Source organism: Heterodontus francisci, chromosome 35, assembly GCF_036365525.1.
Source record: "Heterodontus francisci isolate sHetFra1 chromosome 35, sHetFra1.hap1, whole genome shotgun sequence".
In the NCBI taxonomy this organism is placed as follows: Eukaryota; Metazoa; Chordata; class Chondrichthyes; order Heterodontiformes; family Heterodontidae; genus Heterodontus; species Heterodontus francisci.
In genome coordinates, this window is record NC_090405.1 from 34,111,433 (window position 1) to 34,137,834 (window position 26,402).

General features: G+C 44.2%; 1 protein-coding gene across 1 annotated transcript; it reads right to left on the minus strand.

The window, feature by feature from the left end:
• Positions 1-26,046, minus strand: skic8 (SKI8 subunit of superkiller complex). Its single transcript, XM_068015124.1, has 11 exons — positions 25,952-26,046; positions 25,769-25,820; positions 25,648-25,675; positions 20,315-20,420; positions 19,184-19,356; positions 17,730-17,878; positions 12,764-12,857; positions 1,789-1,882; positions 1,579-1,671; positions 548-626; positions 1-406 (listed from the first exon to the last, which is right to left on the minus strand). Exons 2-11 carry the CDS (start codon positions 25,778-25,780, stop codon positions 317-319), a joined length of 918 nt encoding a protein of 305 aa, XP_067871225.1. The 5' UTR covers positions 25,781-25,820; positions 25,952-26,046; the 3' UTR covers positions 1-316.
• Positions 26,047-26,402: the final 356 nt, after the last annotated feature.

Here is a 26,402-nt window from a genome sequence, read left to right on the forward strand (position 1 = left end):
TTTATAAAACCATGTTTATTTAAGCAACTTCAAAAATACATGGTACACAGGGGTACAACATAAACTCAAATACAATAAAGTTTCTTACAGGAGAAAAGCCTTTCATATACACCAAATTAAAATGAAACCAGGAATGGTTTATCTAATCCAAACAGACTTCATCATATCTGTACTGCATTATGAAACTAAAGGAGTTTTCAGTCATCATTAAAAAGCAGGTTATTGGCTTTTACACATTCCCAGAGAGGCACCAAGCTGCAATTGTAAATGGAGAACCCTGGGTACGGGTTTATATTTGGAACAGTGGAAGAAAACTTCAGATTGGACAGTCGTAAATATGGATCTCACGATCATCTGCAACAGAGACTATCTTGGATCCATTCCCATTGTATTTAGCACCCCAGACCTGTTGAGAATGTAAAATGTTTTTACTTAAAAGGTCTGTTTAGTAAGGCATTTTAGAACAGCAAGGAGATAGAACTACAATATTTACTGCTCAGAATTCAGTGGCTGACATTGTCCAATGGCAGATTGGAATGATAGTTACCTGATCCAGGTGATCGAAGAACGTATGTACACAACTTCTTGAGCCAGCATCCCAAACCTTTACACTTTTGTCAGATGAGCTGATAGAGAATAGAGGCAGCTTGTTACAAACAAGACTTTTCTTAAACTCATTTGCAGGGCTATTTTCAAAGGAGTGGGACTAATCACATTGATCTTTCAAAGAGCCAGCACAGGCACAGTGGGTTGAATGGCCTCCTACGCTGTATGATTCTATGAACCAGCACCACAATTATAAAGTGAACAAAAAATACAACAGACAGCATTCCGTTTTCCACATTTACCTTTCTACTGAAAGTACATTGATCAAAATGAAGATTTCCATTATTGATTCTAGGCTGTGTTAAATATAGCAAGTGCCAGCATAGCATCGCGAAGTGGCAAATGTGGGCACACAAAGATCAGTTACATTCCACTGCTCCTGATCTCAGCCAAATTACTGCGAGGAAGACCTGACCTTGGGTCAAGCTCTTCCTCTCACAACAGGAGCCTCACCCTGCTCTCCACCCACTCCCCTGGCAGTTGTTTCCACACACCATCTAAAGACTGGTTTACATTGGCAAAGGCCTCAAGCAGGCCACCTGACTGCCCTCCCCCTTGGCCTTTGCGACATGACATGGAGAAACTGTTGGCAAAAAGGAAAATGAAAGATCTTGAATAAATGCTACTCTCTCAGATAAAAACATGATGCACAGCAAACAGGTTGTACTACAGCCCTACTTGATGACATCACTATACTAGAGGTCAACCGAATACCATTATAAATTATTTTTTATTTTTAGAATTCAGAAGGACACTTGGGCCATTAAAACTGCACTTTTGGATACTAGTGTTCAAATGAAGCTGGTCTGAAATTCTCCTGATCCATTCATTTTAAACCACTAAAATAGCAGAGGGGAATTTCAGAGAAGCGTTTGTATGTCAGTGTCCCACCTCACAGAAATCAGGCCGCAGGGAGTTTCAATTAGCAGTTCAAAACTAAGGGCATTTATTCCACAATAAATCCATCATTACCTTGATACAAAATGTGTGTCATCTGGGCAGAAAGCAACACTCAGTACCCAGGATCCGTGACCACTTAGGGTACCCGCAAGACTGGCATGTTGGCTATAGAAAGGATCAGATGAACAAGGAGCTGTGTTAATTGTAATCATACCATATACTGGGCCTGCTGAAGCCTAATCTATAACAAGTAAATGAAAAAAGTGTAATGAAACCTCTTACACATCATAAATCTTGATGTAACCATCATCAGAGGCTGTAATTAGAAGTTGCGAGTCTGGAGAGAATGTCAGAGATCGAATTGGTTTGGCGTGTCCTGAAAGTCAAAGAATTGAACAAATTAAAAGTAAAGGTCTGCAGGAATCAAAAGATAATTTCTTTTTATCCAACCATTCTACAGCAAGGCAAAACAGTCACTTTAGGGAGGACCCTTTAAAGGAAGAAAAGATCGAGAGGAATCCGTCTGGGTTGCAGTTGAACCTAGATCCTGCACGTGAATGGTGAAATGCACTAACAGAATACGTTTGTAAAGGAGATCCAGCAGGAAAGAAAGGCACTGGCACACTGGAGAATAAATATTAAACAAGCACCTTCACAGATTTACAGTCTGGGAAAATCTTTTAACATGGGAGTCAATCCAACTGACAAGTAATCTGCCCCAAAATTAATCAGCTCAGGAGGAATTTATAAGTTTTAAATTGTTTATTACTCTCCCTTAATTAAAATACCATTACCCCTCTGAAACTGACCGCAACTTTGGGATATCAGGCATGCACAGATTAGCACAGAAATCCTGAAATTGCAGACTGTCACTCAGGCTCACTGTGACCCCTCTCCCCTCCATCCCAGAGCCAGTAATCACTGAAATCCGTGACAATGTCAACTTTCCTGGCCCACATCGCCATTAGAAATCCCATAAAAAGTTACAGTTGCTTCAATCAAGTGAATTAAAACCTCGTCTAATGATGACCATGAAACCATTGTCGATTGTTGTAAAAACCCATCTGGTTCACGAATGTCCTTTAGGGAAGGAAATCTGCTGTCCTTACCTGGTCTGGCCTGCATGTGACTCCAGACCCACAGCAATGTGGTTAACTCTTAAATGCCCTGTGAAATGGCCTAGCAAGCCACTCAGTTGTATCTAACCGCTACGGTCAATAAAAAGGAATGAAACCGGACGGACCACCCGGCATCGACCTAGGCACTGGAAACGACAACGGCAAACCCAGCGCTGTCGACCCTGCAAAGTCCTCCTTACTAACATCTGGAGGCTTGTGCCAAAATTGGGAGAGCAGTCCCACAGACTAGTCAAGCAACAGCCTGACATAGTCATACTCACGGAATCATACCTTACAGACAACGTCCCAGATACTGCAATCACCATCCCTGGGTATGTCCTGTCCCACCGGCAGGACAGACCCAGCAGAGGGGGCGGGACAGTGGTCTACAGTAGGGAGGGAGTTGCCCTGGGAGTCCTCAACATCGACTCTGGACCCCATGAAGTCTCATGGCATCAGGTCAAACATGGGCAAGGTAACCTCCTACTGATTACCATCTACCGCTCTCCCTCAGCTGATGAGTCAGTACTCCATGTTGAACACCACTTGGAGGAAGCACTGAGGGTGGCAAGGGCACAAAATGTATGGGTGGGGGACTTCAATGTCTATCACCAAGAGTGACTCGGTAGCACCCCCCACTACTGGTCGAGCTGGACGAGTACTCAAGGACGTAGCTGCTAGACTGGGTCTGCGGCAGGTGGTGGGGGAACCAACACAAGGGAAAAACATACTCGACCTCGTCCTCACCAATCTGCCTGCCAGATTATCTGTCCTTGACTGTACTGGTAGGACTGACCACCACACAGTCCTTGTGGAGACGAAGTCCCGCCTTCACATTGAGGATACTGTCCATTGTGTTGTGTGGCACTATCACCGTGCTAAATGGGATAGATTTCGAACAGATCTAGCAATGCAAAACTGGGCATCCATGAGGCGCTGTGGACCATCAGCAGCAGCAGAACTGTACTCAACCACAATCTGTAACCTCATGGCCCGGCATACCCCCCACTCTACCATTACCATCAAGCCAGGAGACCAACCCTGGTTCAATGAAGAGTGCAGGAGGACATGCCAGGAGCAGCACCAGGCATACCTCAAAATGAGGCATCAACCTGGTGAAGCTACAACCCAGGACTACTTGCATGCCAAACTGCATAAGCAGCATGCAATAGACAGAGGTAAGCGATCCCATAACCAACGGATCAGATCTAAGCTCTGCAGTCCTGCCACATCCAGCTGTGAATGGTGGTGGACAATTAAACAACTAACTGGAGGAGGTGCTCCTCAAATATCCCCATCCTCAATGATGGGGGAGCCCAGCACATCAGTGCGAAAGATAAGGCAGAAGCATTTGCAACAATCTTCAGCCAGAAGTGCCAAGTTGATGATCCATCTCGGCCCCCTCCCGAAGTCCCCAGCATCACAAATGCCAGTCTTCAGCCAATTCGATTCACTCCGCGTGATATCAAGAAATGACTGAAGGCACTGTATACTGCAAAGGCTACGGGTCCGGATAATATTCCGGCAATAGTACTGAAGACCTGTGCTCCAGAACTTGCCGCACCCTTGGCCAAGCTGTTCCAGTATAGCTACGACACTGGCATCTACCCAACAAAGTGAAAAATTGACCGGATCTGTCCAGTACACAAAAAGCAGGACAAGTCCAACCCGGCCAATTACCGCCCCATCAGTCTGCACACAATCATCAGCAAAGTGATGGAAGGTGTCATCAACAGTGCCATCAAGCAGCACTTGCTTAGCAATAACCTGCTCAGTGATACCCAGTTTGGGTTCCGACAGGGCCACTCAGCACTTGAGCTCATTACAGCCTTGGTTCAAACATGGACAAAAGAGCTTAACTCAAGAGATGAGGTGAGAGTGACTGCCCTTGACATCAAGGCAGCACTTGACCGGGTATGGCATCAAGGAGCCTTAGCAAAACTGGAATCAATGGGAATCAGGGGGAAAACTCTCTGCTGGTTCGAGTCATACCTAGCGCAAAGGAGGATGGTTGTGGTTGTTGGAGGTCAAATCATCTGAGCTCCAGGACATCACTGCAGGAGTTCCTCAGGGTGGTGTCCTAGGCCCAACCATCTTCAGCTGCTTCATCAATGACCTTCCTTCAATCATAAGGTCAGAAGTGGGGATGTTCACTGATGATCGCACAATGTCAGCACCATTCGCAACTCCTCAGACACTGAAGCAGTCTGTGCAGAAATGCAGCAAGACCTGGACAAAATCCAGGCTTGGGCTGATAAGTGGCAAGTAACATTTGTGCCACACAATTGCCAGGCAATGACCATCTCCAACAAGAGAGAATCTAACCATCTCCCCTTGACATTCAATGGCATTACCATTGCTGAATCCCCCATTATCAACATCCTAGGGGCTACCATTGACCAGAAACTGAACTGGAGTAGCCATATAAATACCATGGCTACAAGAGCAGGTCAGAGGGTAGGAATCTTGCGGCGAGTAATTCACCTCCTGACTTCCCAAAGCCTGTCCACCATCTACAACGCACAAGTCAGGAGTGTGATGAAATACTCTCCACTTGCTTGGATGGGTGCAGCTCCAACAACACTCAAAAAGCTCGACACCATCCAGGACAAAGCAGCCCGCTTGATTGGCACACCATCCACACACATTCACTCCCTCCACCACCGACGCACAGTGGCAGCAGTGTGTACCATCTACAAGATGCACTGCAGCAACGCACCAAGGCTCCTTCAACAGCACTTTCCAAACCCACGATCTCTACCACCTCGAAGGACAAGGGCAGTAGATGCATGGGAACGTCACCACCTGCAAGTTCCCTGTAAGTCACACACCATCCTGACTTGGAACTATATCGTCATTCCATCACTGTCATTGGGTCAAAATTCTGGAACTCCCTTCCTAACAGCACTGTGGGTGTACCTACCTCACATGGACTGCAACGGTTCAAGAAGGCAGCTCACCACTACCTTCTCAAGGGCAATTAGGGATGGGCAACAAATGCTGGCATAGCCAGTGATGCCCACATCTCATGAATGAATTAAAAAAAAAATTGTGTTTTTAATGGCCATGTGTTTAATAAAATTTGATGAACAGAACTGACCCTGAAAATATCATTTTATAATCGTGAAGTGCTGTTAAATGAATAGTAGATTTTTAAGCTAAATTTTAATAACTTAAAAAAAATTCAGAATATTTTAGCTTCTACCATCGCATGTGCATGCCCCAATCTTTAATTTGCTGTCGTTAAAATTTTTAAAGTGTTTTTATCTTGGCTGCGTTTGCTGACAACGCAACCACTAGGTAGCACTGTACTAGCACAAGCGCAAATGCAGCCTCATCCACTGAAACATCTGCGATGTTCAGACAGCTACCAGGATCAAAGATGGTGCTGCTCCATTTATCACAGAAAAACAACTTCAACCTATGGCAGCACACAATGGACATGTTTGATACTTGGAGAACATTGCGCTATTTAAAGTCTCATCAGAAGGATGTCACATCTGACAGTGCTGCACACCCTCCGTAATTCTATGAGGTTTCAATGCCACCCCGCTCTCCAGTCGCTCACTCCCCATTTCCGCCAACCCCCCCATCCCCCCGCCGCCCCATCCCTCCAGACACTAGCTCTAGCCATTTTTCTGCACATGCGCCAGTTAGCGTCTTCCTGCGCCTGCGCCAGCTAGTCCTGGCAAGGCAAGACGTAGGCTGTGCCTGCGTAGCATCTCAGAGCGCAGGAGACCGTTTGCGCATGTGTGCAGCTTGGAGCATTCTGATGACGTCAGAGGGCCACTGCATTGTCAGGAGTTGCTTTGTTTTACTTTAGTGATCTTAGATTCCTGTTTAGGTGTCTGTTAAAATTCTTTAATGTGGACAACCTGATGGCACCATTCCAGATCTGTGCTGGGAATGCTCAGTTAAGAACACTACAATCAGTTGCAGTACCATTACGTGGCGACAGAGGTGAAATTCCAGAGAGAGAGAGATCATGAATCTCTCAGTGAGACTTACTTAGTGGTCAGCAGCAAGCGCCCTTGCGTCATCACTGACCCCAAAATTCAGACCAAATCCACTCACAAGCCTCCATCAATGTCAAAAGGGAAAAATACACTTTACCTCGTTCTCACCAATCTGCCTGTCGCAGATCATCTGTCTATGACAATATTGGCAGAAGTGACCACTGCACAGTCCTTGTGGAGACGAAGTCCCGTCTTCACACTGAGCGTACCTACCATCGTGTTGCATGGCACCACCACCGTGCTAAATGGGATAGATTTCAAACAGATTTAGCAACTCAAAACTGGGCGTCCATGAGGTGCTGTGGGCCATTAGCAGCAGAAATTTACTCAACCACAATCTGTAACCTCATGGCCCGGCATATCCCGCACTCTACCATTACCATCAAGCTGGGAGAACTAACTCTAGTTCAATGAAGATTGCAGGAGGGCATGCCAGGAGCAGAACCAGGCTTACCTCAAAATGAGGGGTCAGCCTGGTGAAGCTACAACACAGGACTACTTGCATGCCAAACCACGGATGCAACATGAAATAGACAGGGCTAAGCGAACCCACAACCAATGGATCAGGTCGAAGCTCTGCAGTCCTGCCACATCCAGTTGTGAATGCTGGTGGGCAATTAAGCAGGAGGCGGCGGTTCCACAAATATCCCATCCTCAACGATGGGGGAGCCCAGCACATTAATGCAAAAGACAAGGCTGAAGTATTTGCATCCATCTTCAGCCAGAAGAGCTGAGTGAATGATCCATCTCAGCCTCCTCCTGAGGTCCCCAGCATCACAGATGACAGCTTTCAGCTAATCCGAGTCACTCCACATGATATCAAGAAATGGCTGAAGGCACTGGACATTGCAACGGCTATGGGCCCGGACAACATTCCGGCAACAGTACTGAAGAATTGTGCTCCAGACCTAGCCGCACCCCTAGCTAAGCTGTTTCAGTACAGCTACAACACTGGCATCTACCCAGCAACATGGAAAATTGCCCAAATGTGTCCTCTACACAAAAAGCAGGACAAAGCTAACCCGGCCAATTACCGCCCTATCAGTCTTTTGTTTAATTCATTCATGGGATGTGGGCATTGCTGGCTAGGCCAGCATTTATTGCCCATCCCTAATTGCCCTCGAGAAGGTGGTGGTGAGCTGCCTTCTTGAACTGCTGCAGTCTATGGGAGGTAAGTACACCAACAGTGCTGTTAGGGAGTTCCAGGACTTTGACCCAGTGACAGTGAAGGAACGACGATATAGTTCCATGTTAGCATGTTGTGTGACTTGGAAGAGAACTTGCAGGTGGTGGTATTCCCATGCATTTGCTGCACTTGTTCTTCTAGTTGGTAGAGGTTGTGGGTTTGAAAGGTGCTGGCTAAGGAGCCTTGGTGCGTTGCTGCAGTGCATCTTGTAGATGGTACACACTGCTGCCACTGTGTGTCGGTGGTGGAGGGAGTGAATGTTTGTGGGGATGGGATGCCAATCAAGCGGGCTGCTTTGTTCTGGATGGTGTTGAGCTTCTTGAGTGTTGGAGCTGCACCCATCCAGGTAAGTGGAGAGTATTCCATCACACTCCTGACTTGTGCCTTGTAGGCTTTGGGGAGTCAGGAGGTAAGTTACTCGCCGCAGGATTCCTAGCCTCTGACCTGCTCTTGTAGCCACAGTATTTATATGGATACTCCAGTTCAGTTTCTGGTCAATGGTAGCCCCTAGGATGTTGATAGTGGTGGGTTCAGCGATGGTAATGCCATTGAATGTCAAGGGGAGATGGTTAGATTCTTGTTGGAGATGGTCATTGCCTGGCTCTTGTGTGGCGAGAATGTTACTTGCCACTTATCAGCCCAAGCCTGGGTATTGTCCAGGTCTTGCTGCATTTCGGCACGGACTGCTTCAGTGTCTGAGGAGTTGCAAATGGTGCTGAACATTGTGCAATCATCAGTGAACATCCCCACTTCTGACCTTATGATTGAAGGAAGGTCATCGATGAAGCAGCTGAAGATGGTTGGGCCTAGGACACCACCCTGAGGAACTCCTGCACTGATGTCTTGGAGCTCAGATGATTGGCTTCCAACAACCACAACCATCTTCCTTTGTGCTAGGTATGACTCCAACCAACGCAGAGTTTTCCCCCCGCCGATTCCCATTGATTTCAGTTTTGCTAGGGCTCCTTGATGCCATTGGTCAAATGCTGCCTTGATGTCACTCTCACCTCACCTGTTGAGTTCAGCTCTTTTGTCCATGGTTGAACCAAGGCTGTAATAAGGTCAGGAGCAGAGTGGCAGAACCCAAACTGAGTGTCACTGAGCAGGTTATTGCTAAGCAAGTGCTGCTTGATGGCACTATTGATGACATCTTCCATCACTTTACTGATGATGGAGAGTAGGCTGATGGGGCGGTAATTGTCCGGGTTAGCTTTGTCCTGCTTTTTGTGTGGAGGACATATTTGGGCAATTTTCCACATTGCCGGGTAGATGCCAGTGTTGTAGCTGTACTGGAACAGCTTAGCTAGAGGTGCGGCTAGGTCTGGAGCACAAGTCTTCAGTATTATTGCAAGAATGTTGTCAGGGCCCATAGCCGTTGCAATATCCAGTGCCTTCAGCCATTTCTTGATATCACCCGGAGTTAATCGAACTGGCTGAAGTCTGGCATCTGTGATGCTGGGGACTTCAGGAGGAGGCCGAGATGGATCATCAACTCGGCTCTTCTGGCTGTAGATTGTTGCAAATGCTTCAGCCTTATCTTTTGCATTGATGTGTTGGGCTCTCCCATCATTGAGGATGGGGTTATTTGTGGAGCCACCTCCTCTAGTTAGTTGTTTAATTGTCCACCACTATTCACGGCTGGATCTGGCAGGACTGCAGAGCTTAGATCTGATCCGTTGGTTATGGGATCGATTAGCTCTGTCGCATGCTGCTTACGCAGTTTGGCACGCAAGAAGTCCTGGCTTGTAGCTTCACCAGGTTGACACCTCATTTTGAGGTATGCCTGGTGCTTCTGCTGGCATGCCCTCCTGCACTCTAATGGCAGAGTGGGGGATATGCCAGGCCATGAGGTTACAGAATATGGTTGAGTACAATTCTGCTGCTGCTGATGGCCCACAGCGCCTCATGGACGCCCAGTTTTGCATTGTTAGATCTGTTCGAAATTTATCCCATTTAGCACGGTGGTAGTGCCACATAATACGATGGAGGGTATCCTCAACGTGAAGGCAGGACTTCATCTCCACAAGGACTGTCCGGTGGTCACTCCTACCAATACTGTCATGGACAGATAATCTGCGGCAGGCAGATTGGTGAGGACAAGTATGTTTTTCCCTCTTGTTGGTTTCTTCACCACCTGCTGCATACCCAGTATGTCGCTTCGGACTCGGCCAGCTGTGATGCTACCATAGAACTCTTGGTGACGGGCATTGAAGTCCCCCACCCAGAGTACATTCTGTGCCCTTGTCACCCTCAGTGCTTCCTCCAAGTGGTGTTCAGCATGGAGGAGTACTGACTCATCAGCAGAGCGAGGGTGGTAGGTGGTAATCAGTAGGAGGTTTCCTTGCCTCTGTTTGACGTGAGGCCATGAGACTTCATGGGGTCTGGAGTCGATGTTGAGGATTCCCAGGGCAACTCCCTCCCGACTGTATACCACTGTGCCACAACCTCTGCTGGGTCTGTCCTGCCGGTGGGACAGGACATACCCGGGGATGGTGACGGCAGTGTCTGAGACATTGTCTGTAAGGTATGATTCCGTGAATATGACTATGTCAGGCTGTTGCTTGACTAGTCTGTGGGACAGCTCTCCCAATTTTGGCACAAGCCCCCAGATGTTAGTAAGGAGGACTTTGCAGGGTCGACAGGGCTGGGTTTGCTGTTGTCATTTCTGGTGCTTAGATCAATGCTGGTGGTCCGTTCGGTTTCATTCTTTTTTATTGAATTCGTAGTGGTTAGATACAACTGAGTGGCTTGCTAGGCCATTTCAGAGGGCATGTAAGAATCAAATCACATTGCTGTGGGTCTGGAGTCACATGTAGGCCAGACCAGGTAAGGACAGCAGATTTCCATTAGTGAACCAGATGGGTTTTTACAACAATCGATAATGGTTTCATGGCTATCATTAGACGAGCTTTTAATTCCAGATTTATTAATTGAATTCAAATTCCACCTCTGCTGTGGTGGGATTCAAACCCATGTCCCCGGAGCAATACCCTGGGTCTCTGGGTTACTAGTCCAGTGCCAATACCACTACGCCACCGCCTCAGTCTACACCCGATCATCAGCAAAATGATGGAAGGGATGTCGACAGTGTATCAAGCGACACATGCTCAGTAATAACCCGCTCACTGGCCCTGGCCGAACCCAAACTGAGCTTCACTCAGCTCCTGACCTCATAACAGCCTTTGTCCAAACATGGACAAAAGAGCTGAATCCCAGAGGTGAGGTGAGAGTGACTGCCCTTGATATCAAGGCAGCATTTGACAGAGTATGGCATCAAGGAGCCCTAACAAAATTTGAGTCAATGGGAATCAGGGGGAAAACTCTACACTGGTTGGAGTCATACCTAGCATAAAGGAAGATGGTTGTGGTTGTTGGAGATCAATCATCCCAGTCCCAGGACATCACTGCAGGAGTTCCTCAGAGTATTGTCCTAAGCCCAACCATCTTCGGCTGCTTCATCAATGACCTTCCCTTCCCCCTAAGGTCAGAAGTGGGGATGTTCACTGATGACTGCACAATGTTCAGCGCCACTCACGACTCCTCAGATACTGAAGCAGCCTGTGCCCAGATGCAGCAAGACCTGGACAACATCCAGGCTTGGGCTAATAAGTGGCAAGTAACATTCAGGCCACACAAGTGTCAGGCAATGATCATCTCAAACAAGAAAGAATCTAACCATCTCCCCTTGATATTCAATGGCATGACCATCACTGAACCCCACTATCAACCTCTTGCAGAGGAGGGGAGGTTACCATTGACCAGAAACTGAACTGGTCCAGCCATATAAATACTGTAGCTACAAGAGCAGGTCAGAGGCTGGGAATTCTGTGGCGAGTAACTCACCTTTTGTCTCTCCAATGCCTGTCCACAAAGCACAAGTCAGGAGTGTGATGGAATACTCTCCACTTGTCTGGATGGGTGCAACTTCAACAACATTCAAGAAGCTTAGCACCATCCAGGACAAAGCAGCCCGCTCGATCGGCACCCCATCCATCACCTCCAATGTTCACTCCCTTCACCACCGACACACAGTGGCAGCAGTGTGCACCATCTACAAGATGCACTGCAGCATCTCACCAAGGCCCTTTCGACAGCACCTTCCAAATCTGCAATCTCTCTCACCTAGAACAAGGGCAGCAGATGCATGGAAACACCACCATTGCAAGTTCCCCGCCAAGCCACACACCATCCTGACTTAAACTATATCGCCGTTCCTTCACTGTGGCTGGGTCAAAATCCTAGAACTCCCTTCCTAACAGCACTGTGGGTGTACCTACACCCAAAGGACTGCAGCAGTTCAAGGCAGCAGCTCACCACCACCTTCCTGAGGGCAATTCGGGATGGGCAATAACGCCACATCTCACGCACGAATAAAAAAAATGTATTGCCCATCTGTAATTGCCCTCAAGAAAGTGGTGAGCTGCTGCCTTGAACCGCTGCAGTCCATATGGTGTAAGTACACCCACAGTGCTGTTAGGGAGTGAGTTCTGGGATTTTGACCCAGCAACAATGAACGTACAGCAACATATCTCCAAGTCAGGATGACGTGTGACTTAGAGAAGAACTCGCAGGTGGTGGAGTTCCCATGTGTCTGCTGCCCTCATCCTCCTAGGTGGTCGAGGTTGCAGGTTTGGAAGGTGTTAACAAAGGCGGCTTAGTGAGTTGCTACAGTGCAACTTGTAGATGGTATACACTACTGCCACTGTGTGCCAGGTGGAGGGTTTGAACACTTATGGCGGTGGATGGGGTGTCAATCAAGTGGGTTGCTTTGTCCTGGATGGTGTTGAGCTTTAAGTGTTATAAGCACTGCACTCATCCAGGCAAGCGAAGAGTATTCCATCATATTCCAATCTCTTGCACTGGTGGTGCACTGATTACACTCTGTGCCAGTGAACTGATTTCTGTTTATCGCCACTGCACAACTCTGGCATTTTTACCTTCTAGCGTATGCAGCAGCTTTCCAGTTGCAATATCGAAAATGTTGATGATACCATCTATAGCACCACTGGCGAGGTACTTTCCATCAGGACTCTGCAGTGAACACAAGATTCATGTCTTATGATGTGAATCAACACAGTTTCTAACCCCTCCCCCAACAAAATAATTTACACACCTGATCTCATTCTATACACAGGGCAACATATACTAACCACAAAACACAAGGTACTGTTAAAAATCAAGTACTTTATGATTCACTTATTATTTGCCAAGTAGAGCTTTGAAACTAGTGAATTCCATTAACCCCATCAGATATCAAGCTTCAATAGAGCATGCAATATTTAAGAATATAAATAGGAGCAAGAGTAGGCCACACAGTCCCTTGGGCCTTCTTGGCATTCAGTAAGATTGCGGCTGAACTGTTACATCAACTCCACTTTCCTGCCCTATCCCCATATAATTTTCCTTTGCGTCCAAAAATTAATCTATTTCAGTTTTGAATATACTCAACTAGTGAGTATCCAGAGCCTTTCTGGGGGTGGCGGGTAGAGAATTCTAAACACAAACTGAGTGAAGAGGTTTCTCATCTCACTCCCAAGTGGCCAACACCTTATCCTGAGACTATGACCCCACTTTTAGACTCTCCAGCCAGGGGAACATCCTCCCAGCATCTACCCTGTCAAACTATCTCAGCATTTTATATATTTCAATGAGATCACCTCTCATTCTAAACGCCAACAAATAAATGTCTAGTTTACTCAATCTCTCCTCAGTGGACAATCCCCTCATCCCAGGAATCAATTTAGTGAACCTTTGTTACACCCGCTCTAAGGCAAGGGTATCCTTCCTTAGGTACGGAGACCAAAACTGTACACAGTACTCCAGGTGTGGTGTCACCAAAGCCTCGTACAATTGCAGCAAGACTCCTTTATATTTAAACTGCATCCCCCCTGCAATAAAGGCTAACATACCATTTGCCTTTATAATTGCTTGCTATGCGTTCATGTTAACTTGCTGTGATTCATGTACAAAGACACCCGAAACTCTCAGTCCTAACATTTACTAGTTTCTCACCTTTTAAAAAAAATTGCACTTCCATTCTTTCAACCAAAGTGGATAATTTCACACTTCCCCACAATATAACTCCATCTGCCACATTCTTGGCCACTTAACCAGTCTATATCCTTTTACATCCTCTCACAGCTTACTTTCCACCTACTCTGAATTGTCAGCAAACTTGGATACACTACACTCGGTTCCCTCATCTAAGTCATTAATATAGCTTGTATACAGCTGAGGCCGAAGCACTGATCTCTTGTGGTGCTCATCTAAATTACAGTCTGCCAACCAAAAATGACCCATTTATTCCTACTCTCTGCTTTCTGTCCATTAATCAGTTCTCAATCTGTGCTATATATGTTACCACCAATTCCATAAGCTTTACTTTTCTGTAATAATTTGCGTGGCACCTTATCGAATGCTTTTTGAAAATCAAAATACACTCCATCCACCGGTTCCCCTTTATCCACCCTACTAGGTACATCCTCAAAAAACTCGTCAACCGCAATTTCCCTTTCATAAATGTGTGTTCAATATGCCCAATCATATTATGAATTTTCTAGGTGTCCTTTTACAACATCCCTAATAATGGATTCTAGCATTTTTCCTACTACTGATGTCAGGCTAACTGGCCTGTAGTTCTGTTTTCTCTTTCCTTTTCTTGAATAGCGGGGTTACATTTGCCACCTACCCATCCACGGAGATCTTCCAGAATTCCCAGAATGATCAAACCAATGCATCCACTATCTCTGCAGCCACCTCTTTTAAAAACCTAGGATGCAGGCCATTGGTCCAGGAGATTCATCAGCTTTTAGTCCCATTAATTTTTCCAGTATTTTTTCCTTTACTAATATTAATTACTTTCAGTTCCACACTCTCATTAGACCTTTGGCTTCTCACAATGTTCTTTGTGTCTTCCATTGTGAAGACAGATAAAATATTCATTTAGTGTCTCTGCCATTTCCTTATAACCCATTATAATTTTGCCTATCTCTGCCTCTAAGCGACCCATGTTTACTTTTGCTGATCTCCCCTTTTACATACTTGTAAAAGCTCTTACAACCAGTTTTCAGTTTTTATATTTCTCGCTAGTTTACTCTCATGTTCTATTTTCTCCCTCTCACTTTCTTGGTCATCCTTTGTGATTTTAAACCCTTCCCAATCCTTACTCAGTCTTACTACTCTTCTTAGCAACATTTTCTTTCCCCTTCTTTTAATCTAATACTGCCCTTAATGTCTCTAGTTAGCCATGGTTGAATCACTTTTCCAGTGGAGTTTTATTCCTCAAGGGAATGTATAGTCATTGAGAATAATTCTTTAAACATTTGCCAGTGCTTATCTATAGTCATATCTTTAAATCTAATTTCCCAATATACCTCGGCCAACTCGCCTCTCATGCCTGCCCAATTGGCTTTAAGTTTAGGCCCTAGTTTTGGACTTAACCAAATCATTCTCAAACCCAATATGAATTCCTAACACATTATGATCACTCTTCCTCAGAGGATTCTTTACAGTAAGAATACTAGTTAACTCTGTCTACTAGATTCTAAAATAGCCTGTTCCCTAGTTAGTTTCTCAACATATTGTTCTAGAAAACGGTCTCAAATGCATTCCATTAACTCATCCTCCAAGCTACTTTTGCCAATGTGGTTGGCCCTTTGCATATGACAATTAAAGTCTCCCACAATTATTGCAATTATTACCCTGGTTACATTCTTTTCGAATTTTCTGATATATACTTTGTGCAACACTATGATCACTGTGAGGGGAAGCCTCTAAACTTCTCCGACCAGCGTCTTCTGAACTTAATTTCACCCATACTGATTCTACATCCTGATCCTTTCTCACTGCTGCCTTTATCTCACCCTTTATTATGAGGGCTACCCCACCTCCTTTCCTATTTTGCCTATCTTTTCAAAAAGTCAAATGCCCTGGAATATTAAGTTCCCAACTTTGGTCACCCTGCAACTATACTTTATTAAACAGATCAAACCAATTTATCACAATTTGTGCCATTAATTCATCTATCTTGTGATGAATGCTTTATTCATTCATATAAAGCACCTTTAATTTTAACTTTTTACTATTTGCTTTCCTGATGTGACCTTAATAATGTCCTAATACCATTGTTAAATACACTGTCCTTTTCATGAGGCAATCTGCTTGATTGTACATAAATTACTATTCTGCTGTACAAACTTGACTTTTCTCTTTAGACTTATACATTTACCCTTACTTGAACCCTCACTCCCCTTATTAGATTAAAGCAATCATTTCAGCAAAGCAAAATATAACAAATATTACTGTAAGTTACTAATTTTAAATCAAGATCAAAGAGTTAAGGCTTTTTGAAGATTCCAACTTTCAAATGACTACAACATTTAAAATTGATAAACTGCAAAGCAAAACAGAGATAATGCACCCCCTCCCCACACACAAATAATCCAAGAACTTATATGATTTAACATTTGAGTATATGAGTATCTAGGTCAATAAAAGAAGAAACTGAAACCCCACTTTTGGGAACAGTTCACTTCTAATTATCCAAACTACTGGGGAGACAAAGAAGGAGCGTACAATTAGAAACTAGGTAATGTGTACTGCAGCAAATGGTTTAGCGATGTCAATTGACTAAAGATACAACTTCCATTCAGCATGTCATTTGCTTGCACTTCGGGATTTCTGACCATTTTACCATAAGGATCTTAGGTCATTTGTATTCATTAATGCATTAATTCATAAGGGATTAAAACTCCTACTGGTGGGAAGGATGGGGTGGTGGGAGCAGAGGGAGGGTGTAGTAAAGTTAGACAGAGCAGTTTGTGAAATGTTACTTTTTGTGTACCATTCTGAACTGAGAAAATAAGTTCATTTGACTCATTATGTCAAAATAGCTCAATTCGAGAAGCAGCAGGTCAGCATTTCTGGCAAAGGGGCTACACCTAGAGGGGCAGTCCTGTTTAATAGTACTTTTATTTGACAACCCCCGGCCCCAAATAGATTCCTTCCTGTCCAGCTAGCGATGAGAGCACTTTTTGTAATTATTCCTTCATGGGATGTGAGCATTGCTGCCCCAGCATTTATTGCCCATCCCCAATTGCTCTTGTTCATTCAGGTTTGGTCAGGTCAAGGAAGGCAAGCGAGATTTTCTGTAATTTGTTACTCTAAGCTCATTTACTGAATATAATATGAAGCAGTTTGATGATTCTTATCTAGCCTTGTTCTTTTAAAGTGTTAATCAGCCTATCTCGCAGAATACTGGAGAAAGTCATCTGGATGTAGGCAAGAGATTAAAGCATGCAACAACTTGCCTTTAATATAGTAAAATGTCCCAAAGTGCTTCACAGAAGCGTTATCAAAGAAAATTTGATATCAAGCCACATCAGGAGATATTAGGACAGGTGAAAAGATGATTTTAAGGAGCACCTTAAAGAAGGAGAGAAAGCTAGAGGGGCGGAGAGGTTTAGGGAGTGAATTTCAAACTTAAGGCCTGGGCAGCTGAAGGCACAGCTGCCGATGCTACAGCAATGAAAACTGTGGATGCACAAAAGGCCAAAATTGAAGGATTGCAGACATTTTGGAGGGTTGCAGGGCTGGAGGTTACAGAGGTAGGGAGCAGTGAGGTCATAGAATCCATTCAGTTCATATAACACCGACCTTTTAATATTAATGGCCCCAGGTCATGCTACCACATGACTAGATATTTGGCTGCAAAGGTAAACTTTTGATTGTAGGGGTCGTATGGTTCACTTACGGCAGAAACTAGTGAAGGAGAACCAAAAAGAATATCCAGAGTAGAATTTAAAATTAACACTAACACATCTTCATCAGAACCAAGATTCAGTCTTCCCTCAGTGGGACAATGTAAAAAACGGTAAATAAATCTACTCCTCTGGTTTGTCTTACATATGCAATACTGAGGATGAATTTTCCTCTTGTATCCAAGGAAGATTCTTTCTTTCCACTTTCAACACCGAATATATTAACTTTCCCCAAGTGACTCCCTGTTGCTAAAAACGTGCCATCTGGAGAGAAGGCCACGGACCAGGCATCAACTGAAGGAAAAAAGGAAAATAAAACACCATTAGAATTACAGTATTAGTTGGCTAACACAAAGCATTAAAATCACTGAAGGAAAATAATCTGATTGTGAAGAAACCTGGAAAATCCACATTTTGGTTTGGTGGTCCCATGGACCCAACTACAGAGTTTGAACAATAACTGACGCTTGGGGTGGGGGGGGGGGGGGGTGGAACGGACAAAGAGATAGCCACCAAAAGAGGAGGGGGAAAACAAGACTGCAGTAAATTCACTGTCTGTTTGATGTAAAAAAAACAAAAAGTCACAGACCTGATTCCTCTGCCCTCACACGTTTGAACTCCAGTTACAATGAACCGGTTTACAGGCAATGGAATTTAACCCAGGTCATCATTATCACATTGTACTCTAATATGAAGGTGAAGTTTATATGGCAACTGTGGATTATTTCCCATTTATCGCTAAAAACGAATGCGTGGTACCCAAATTTAAACAAATGATTTACCCTGCAGATTACTTTCCAATTTCGCAATCGGAGAATACTGAACCAATTTCTGATTCTTCACAGAACATGTAGATTCTTACGGCTAATGTTTGAGGTTCATTGACATTGTAAATACTTACTGAACAAGTCTTTTGTTGGGTGTATTTATCACTATTTGGTTTTTGATCACTGATTCCTCCATTTTGACCCTCCCCCAACATTTCACAAATTTGTAAGTTTAAAATAAAACAGTTTTTGAACTAATTTGTGTGAATACAAAGTTTGCTTCTCTTAAAACCAGTAGCACTTTGCTGAATAACATTCAGCAATCTGCTCAATATATTACTGCTGGCATACTGAGCCCCATACCTAACATTGGATGGGTGCTGACTTTTTAAAAATTCTTTCGTGGGATGTGAGTGTCACTGGCTAGGCCAGTATTTATTGCCCATCCCCAATTGCCCTTCAGAAGGTGGTGGTGAGCTGCCTTCTTGAACTGCTTCAGTCCTTGTGGTGTAGCTACACCAACAGTGCTGTTAAGGACAGAGTTCCAGGATTTTGACCCAGTGACAATGAAGGAACGGCGATATCGTTCCTAGTCTGGATGGTCTAGCTGGATGGAGACGGGGCCACACTCACTTCAGAATATAGGATAAATTCACAAGTTTAAGTATAAAATCAATTCCATAAGTGACTGTAGCCTATAATTCACAATAATACCCTCAGCCTGTAAATTGGAGTATATGCATGATACTTTTGCACATTTCGTTAGTTATACGAGTCATAGTCACAAATATAAGCAGCAGTAATTAATTGAAATAGGTCGCAAATATATTACCTGGCCCAGCATCCAAAGACTTAATCTGTTTGCCTGACTCTAAATCCCAAAGGCGGATATGTGCATCCAGAGAACTGGAGGCTGCAGTGGTGCCCGTGTGATTAATGTCAACTGACACGACTCCGAGCTGGTGTCCCTCTAGAGTCCACTGCAGTTCCAGCTTCTCATCCACCCTGAAGCAAAAGAGATACATGAAACGCAAGCGAAGTAGAAGAATATTAGCAGATCTCCTGTATGCTTCTTATGGCGAGTCAAAGGATGCAGGAGCATGATACTATGCACTGCACAGTGCAGACCTGTGGGTAAGGTGGTGAGTCCCTTTAAAGACCACAAGCTTGAATTTGTAAATAGGAAAACAGACAAACCACAGAGTCAATTAGAGAGTGATTTCTGTAGCTGGGGTGATTTGATCAAAGTTGAAAATATTAAGGGGAACAGATAGGGTGGACAGAAACTGGCAGTTAACTGTCAGTCACCATAAACTGGTGCATTCTCCATGTCTACAATCAGAGTTCACTTGCCAACCAATCATCACTCTCTTCTCATGCAGTATAAGTTGTTGTTTTCCCTTATATTGGTTATTCTTGTGGATTGTCCTGATGAGTGCGAGATGAAAAGCTTCGACAACATGTCTCTATTTTCAGCAATACTCAAATTCTAAAGTTTCTCGTGGAAACATTAAATTGATTCCTCTCCCTTCTAGGAATTTCAAACTCGCTCCCCAGAACAGAAACGGTAAGAGTTACCGGAACACCTAGGATCTTGAATATCTGAGCTTTCAAAACAAAAAAAGAACCACCAGTCATTTACAAACTGAACTAACTGCACAGCAATGTTCTAATTTGAATTTTCTCCCTGATTGGTAGCTGTAAAAATTTGGAACAATCTACTGACATAGGTTTGATAGAAGGTTCTGAGCCACAGCCAGTTGTCCCTGTGTCTAGATCCAAGGGAAAAGGTACCAAACCAGACAAAAATCTTATTTTGTCACACTCATATTGCCAGTGTTCTTTTAATTAAAAAAAGCATCAAGCTATTTGCCCCAAGAATGTTAACGTTCACATGACACATTTGCAGCAAAGCTCTAAGCTCCATGAGTTGAAATATTCTTCAAATCGAAAGTAGACCTACCATTTCCAGACTTTAACAAGGTCATCTAACGATCCACTCACTATGGTCTCCGAGCCATCCTTCTCACTCTTTCCCCAAGCCACAGACCAGATAGAGTCTTCATGAGCTTCAAAGAAATAAGAACCAGAGGCTAATTTTTGAATGTTAACATGTGGACCTTTGCTCCAACTAACAGATGAGCTAACCTGAAAGGTAAATGGCAGAAAGGATCACAAAATCCTATTACAAGTGTAGAGTCAGAAACCGCCATTTTCTAAAAAAAACTGAATGTATGTTTTTGGATATTTGACAGAGATAGTAGAAAGGTGATGATACCAGTACTCTTTAAAAAAAAAACTTAGGAAGAACAATTAAATAGTGATAACTATCAGTCAGATCTTACTGATGGAAGAGATTTGAAACAATTAATTTAAATGGAAAAGGTGGTCAAAAGCAAAGCTTAAGAAATCAGTTTATATAATCAAATTCTGCAGGTAGTTGTAACCTATTGTGTACCTAAAGCAGCAGTAACACAGCCTATTGTCCGAATCTATGCCACAAGATCCTTCAACCTGATCTGTGGATCATTGGGGGTCTCTCTGTAAGGAAGACTTGGCTGAACACTTCAAACTCTCTGGAGCTGGAGGATGAGAAATGGCTGCTTCCTGATTGCTGCCAATCAAAAAGTAGCATCCGAGCCGAGGAATTTTTAAAGAAGTCTGAAACAGGATGATGCAAAACTGGGCAGGACGTGCAGGAGTTAGCAGCGGATATAAGAATTAGCAGGAGCAACAAGCAGTGCATCAAAAGAAGAGAGAGTGTGGGTGGGAGTGTGCCAAGCAATGAAAGGGGCAGCAGAATAACCAGAGTGAGGTACAGTCCACTGTGCCAGCCAAGGAACATTTAGATTTTTAGTGTACAGCCAGCACGAACTTTAAGCGAGGAGGTTTCGATGATACTATTTGGAAGACCCAATGTCCTGGCCAATATTTATCCTTCATTCATATCACTAAAACTGATTATCTGGTCACCTCATTGCTGTTTGTGGGAGCTCACAAGCAAATTGGCTATCATGTTTCCTACATTACAACAGCAACTACACTTCCAAGGTTCCATTGGCTGTAACACACCGTGAGACATCCCAAGATCATGAAAATGTGCTTTATAAATGCAAGTTTACCTTTTTTAAGTTTATGCTGGGCATCAGTTATTACAGAAACATGGCTTAAGGAGGGACAGGAATGTCAGCTCCACATTCCTGGTTACAGGGTTTTCAGACGCGATAGGGAGGGGGATAAGAAATGAGGGGGAGTGGCATTTTAGTCAAAGGAACAATTACAGCTGTGAGGAGGGATGAAATGTTTGAAGATTTATCAAATGAGGCCATATGGATCGAACTAAGGAACAAAAAAGGGGCAATCACATTGCTGGGGGTGTACTATAGACCCCCAAAGAGTCAGAGGGAGATAGAAGAGCAGATATGTAGGCAAATCTCTGAGAAGTGCAAGAATAATAGGGCAGTAAAAGTAGGGGATTTTAATTACCCCACTATTAACTGGAATAGTTTAAATGTGAAAGGAAATGAGGGAGCAGAATTCTTAAGGTGCATTCGGGGAAACTTTTTTGGCCAGTATGTAGCAAGTCCAACAAGAGAGGGCGAAGTTTTAGACTTAGTGTTAGGAAATGAAGATGGGCAGGTAGAAGGAGTGTCAGTGGGAGGGCATTTTGGTGGTAGTGTTCATAATTCAGTCAGTTTGAACATAATTATGGAAAAGGACAAGGATGGAACAGGAGTTAGAGTTCTTAATTGGGGGAAAGACCAATTTTACTAAACTGAGGAGTGATTTAGCGAAAGTGGACTGGAAACAGCTACTTGAAGGTAAATCAGTGTCAGAGCAGTGGGAGGCATTCAAAGGGGAGATTTAAGGGGTTCAAAGTAAACATGATCCCACAAAGAAAAAGAGTGGGATGGCCAAATCTAGAGCCCCATGGATGTCAAGGATCTTACAGGATAAGATAAGCGCATGGGATTGGCGGTAGTGTAATGTGATGGATAGAAAATTGGTTGGCGGACAGGAAACAAGGAGTAGGGATAAATGGGCCTTTTTCCGAATGGCAGGCAATGACTAGTGGAGTACCGCAGGGATCGGTGCTAGGACCCCAGCGATTCACAATATGCATTAATGATTTAGATGAGGGAACTAAATGTAATATCTCTAAATTTGCAGATAACACAAAACTGGGTGGGAGGGTGAGTTGTGAGGAGGAGGCACAGATGCTTCAGGGTGATTTGGACAAGTTGAGTGAGTGGGCTAATGCATGGCAGATGCAGTATAATGTGAATAAATGTGAGGTTATCCACTTTGGTAGCAAAAACAGGAAGGCAGATTATCTGAACGGCGATAAACAGAGAGGGGAATATGCAGCGAGACCTGGGTGTTCTCGTACACCAGTTGCTGAAGGTAAGCATGCAGGTGCAACAGGCGGTAAAAAACGCAAATGGTATGTTGGCCTTCATAGCAAGAGGATTCGAGTACAGGAGCAAGGAGGTCTTGTCTCAATTATACAGGGCCTTGGTGAGGCCACACCTGGAATATTGTGTGCAGTTTTGGTCTCCTTATCTGAGGAAGGATGTTCTTGCTGGAGAGGGAGTACAGTTAAGGTTTACCAGACTGATTCCTGGGATGGTGAGACTGACGTATCAGGAGAGATTGAGTCGGTTAGGATTATATTCGCTGGAGTTCAGAAGAGTGAGTAGGGATCTCATAGAAACCTATAAAATTCTAACAGGACTTGACAGGGTAGATGCAGGAAGGATGTTCCCGATGGTGGGGGAGTCCAGAACCAGGGGTCATAGTCTAAGGATACGGGGTAAATCTTTCAGCACTGAGATGAGGAGAAATTTCTTCACCCAGAGAGTGGTGAACCTGTGGAATTCGCTACCACAGAAAGCAGTTGAGGCCAAAACATTGTATGTTTTCAAAAAGAACTAGATAGTTAGATATGGCTCTTGGGTTTAAAGGGATCAAAGAGTATGGGGCGAAAGCCAGAACAGGCTACTCAGTTGGATGATCAGCCATGATCATAATGAATGGCAGAGCAGGCCCGAATGGCCTACTCTTGCTCCTATTTTCTATGTTTCTATGTAAAAGGAAAGCTTATGTCCATCATCGAGAACTCTATACTACCGAAAGCCGAGAGGAGTATAGAAAGTGGAGGGGTGAAATCAAAAAGGAAATTAGGAAAGCTAAGTGAGAGTATGAAAGAATATTGGCAAGTAAAATCAAGGCGAACCCAAAGATGTTTTATCAATACACTAAGAGCAAGAGGATACCTAAGTAAACAGTAGGGCCCATAAAAGACCAAAATGGTTATCTGCGTAGGGGCGGAAGATGTTGGCATTGTTCTTAATGAATACTTTGCATCTGTCTTCACAAAAGGGGGGGGGATGATGTAGATACTGTAGTTAAGGAACAGAGGTGCGAAGTATTGGATGTGATAAATATAGGGAGAGAGGAAGTATTAATAGGATTAGCATCCTTGAAAGTTAATAAATCACCAGTGCCAGATGATATGTAACTCAGGCTGTTAAAAGCAGCAAGAAAGGAAATAGCGGCAGGTCTGACCATTATTTTCCAGTCCTCATTGGGTACAGGTGCAGTGTCAGAGGATTGGAAGACTGCTAACGTAACTCTGTTTAAAAAGGGAGTGAAGGATAGACTGAAAAATTACAGGCCAGTCAGTCTAACCTCAGTCGTGGGCAAATTATTGGAATCAATTCTGAGAGACAGGATAAACTGTCACTTAGAAAGGCACGGATTAATCAAGGAAAGTCAACATGGATTTGTTAAGGGAAGATCTTGTCTGACCAACTTGATCAAATGTTTGGAATAAGTAATGAGGAAGACAGATGAAGGCAGTGCAGTTGATTTAGTCTACATGGATTTTAGCAAGGCTTTTGACAAGGTCCCACATGGCAGATTGGTTAAAAAAATAAAATCCAGGGAAATGCAGTAAGGTGGATACAAAATTGGCTCAGTGGCAGGAAGCAAAGGGTAATTGTTGATGGGTGTTTTTGTGACTGGAGGGCTGTTTCAAGTGGCGTTCCGCAGGGCTCAGTACTGGGTGCCTTGCTTTTTGTGGTATATATTAACAATTTTGACGTAAATGTAGGGGGCACAATCAAGAAGTGTGCAGAGGACACAAAGATTGGTGTGGAAGATAGCGAGGAGGATAGCTGTAGGAAGATATTGATGATCTGGTCATATGGGCAGAAAAGTGGCAAATGGAAGACAACCCGGAGAAGTGTGAGATGATGCATTTGGGGAGGTCAACCATGGCAAAGGAATACACAATTAATGGGAAAATACTGAGAAGTGTAGAGGAAGTCCAGGGTTAGTATAAACAGGTGGTTGTTGGTCAGCACAGACTCGGTGGGCCGAAGGGCCTGTTTCAGTGCTGTATCTCTAAATTTAAAAAAAATAAGTGAGGGACCTTGGGGTGAATGTCCACAGATCCCTGAAGCTGGCAGGACAGGTTGGTAAGGTGTGTAAGGCGGCATAAGGAATCCTTTCCTTTATTAGCCGAGGTATAGAATATAAGAGCAGGGAGGTTATGCTGGAACTGTATAAATCACTGGTTAGACCACAACTTGAGTACTGTGTGTAGTTCTGGTCACCTCATTACAGAAAGGATGCAATTGCACTAGAGAGGGTACAGAGATTTACAAAGATGTTGCCGGGACTGGAAAAATGCAGCTATGAGGAAAGATTGGATAGGCTGGGATTGTTCTCCTTGGAACAGAGAAGGCTGAGGGGAGATTTAATTTAAATGTACAAATTGTGAGGGGCCTGGATACCGGGGAGGTGAAGGGCCTATTTACCTTAGCAGAGAGGTCACTGACTAGGGGTCATAGATTTAAAGTGATTGGTAGAAAGATTAGACGGGAGATGAGGAAAAGTTTTTGCACTTGGAGAGTGGTGGGCGTCTGGAACTCACTGCCTGAAAGGGAGTTGAGACAGAAACCCTCAACTCATTTAAAAGGAGTTTGGATATGCACCTCAAATGCCATAATCTGCAGGGCTAAGGACCAAACGCTGGAAGGTGGAATTAGACTGGGAGGATCGTTTTTTGGCCGGCACAGACACTATGGGCCAAGTAGCCTCTTTCTGTGCCGCAAACTTTCTATGACTCGATGATCTTAGTTGGTGGAAAGTTTGAATTTTAGCATACAGCACCCCTTTAGTACAGAGATGTTTTTAGCTGGAGCTACATAGTTGAAGTGTTAGATCTAGTTTCTTCAAAACTAAGCTCCAGGTACTTTTTCCATTCATATAAATATTAGAGTTACTTACCATGCTCTTGTTTGAATAGGATACTGTACTGGAAATAGAAAGATAAACGTCAATGTATAAACTGGAACAGTGAAACACAAGACACTGCATTTTTTAAACAAAAATCAACTTGTTCCTTTACCTGTGTGCTCATTCTTCTGGCTTCTCACCAACGTGGGACCGATGGCTTTATTCTGCAAAGAAATTTGGAATGTAAATAGCACCTGGTCACATCAACTTGCAGCCGCTATGAAGCTGTTACCTGAGGCAAAAGCTGCAGCCACAATGCGCACAGCAAGATCCCACAATGAGTGAGTGAATGAACCTGTTTGCGCCGCTTATTGGCCGGAGCAGCTCCAATTACTGCAGGCGGAGGCTCCGGCAACACTCAGCAGGCCTCGGACACCATGACAACACTGGGCGGAAGTGACGCCTCACCCCAGCAGAGGCTTCCGTTCAAGTCACGCGCCTGCGAGCCCGCTGTTGGGCGGTAATGCGCCAGCGCACCCGCTACATGCCGGCGGGCCGGCAATGCGCCTGCGCACTCCGGATGACCCCTTTGAGCCATTCCCCTCTGTTTTGTTATTATTAACTGGTAGAACCAGGGATTTGTTCAGCCTCTCCCCTATCTTATCCCTCAACTACTGCCACTCATTTGGTGTCAGGCCCAGTCAATTTGGCTTCATTTTGGTACAGCAACAGTGATAATGTCAAATAATCGTCCATTGAAAAAAGAAAGGATTTGCATTTATCTAGAGCCTTTCCCAACCTCAGTG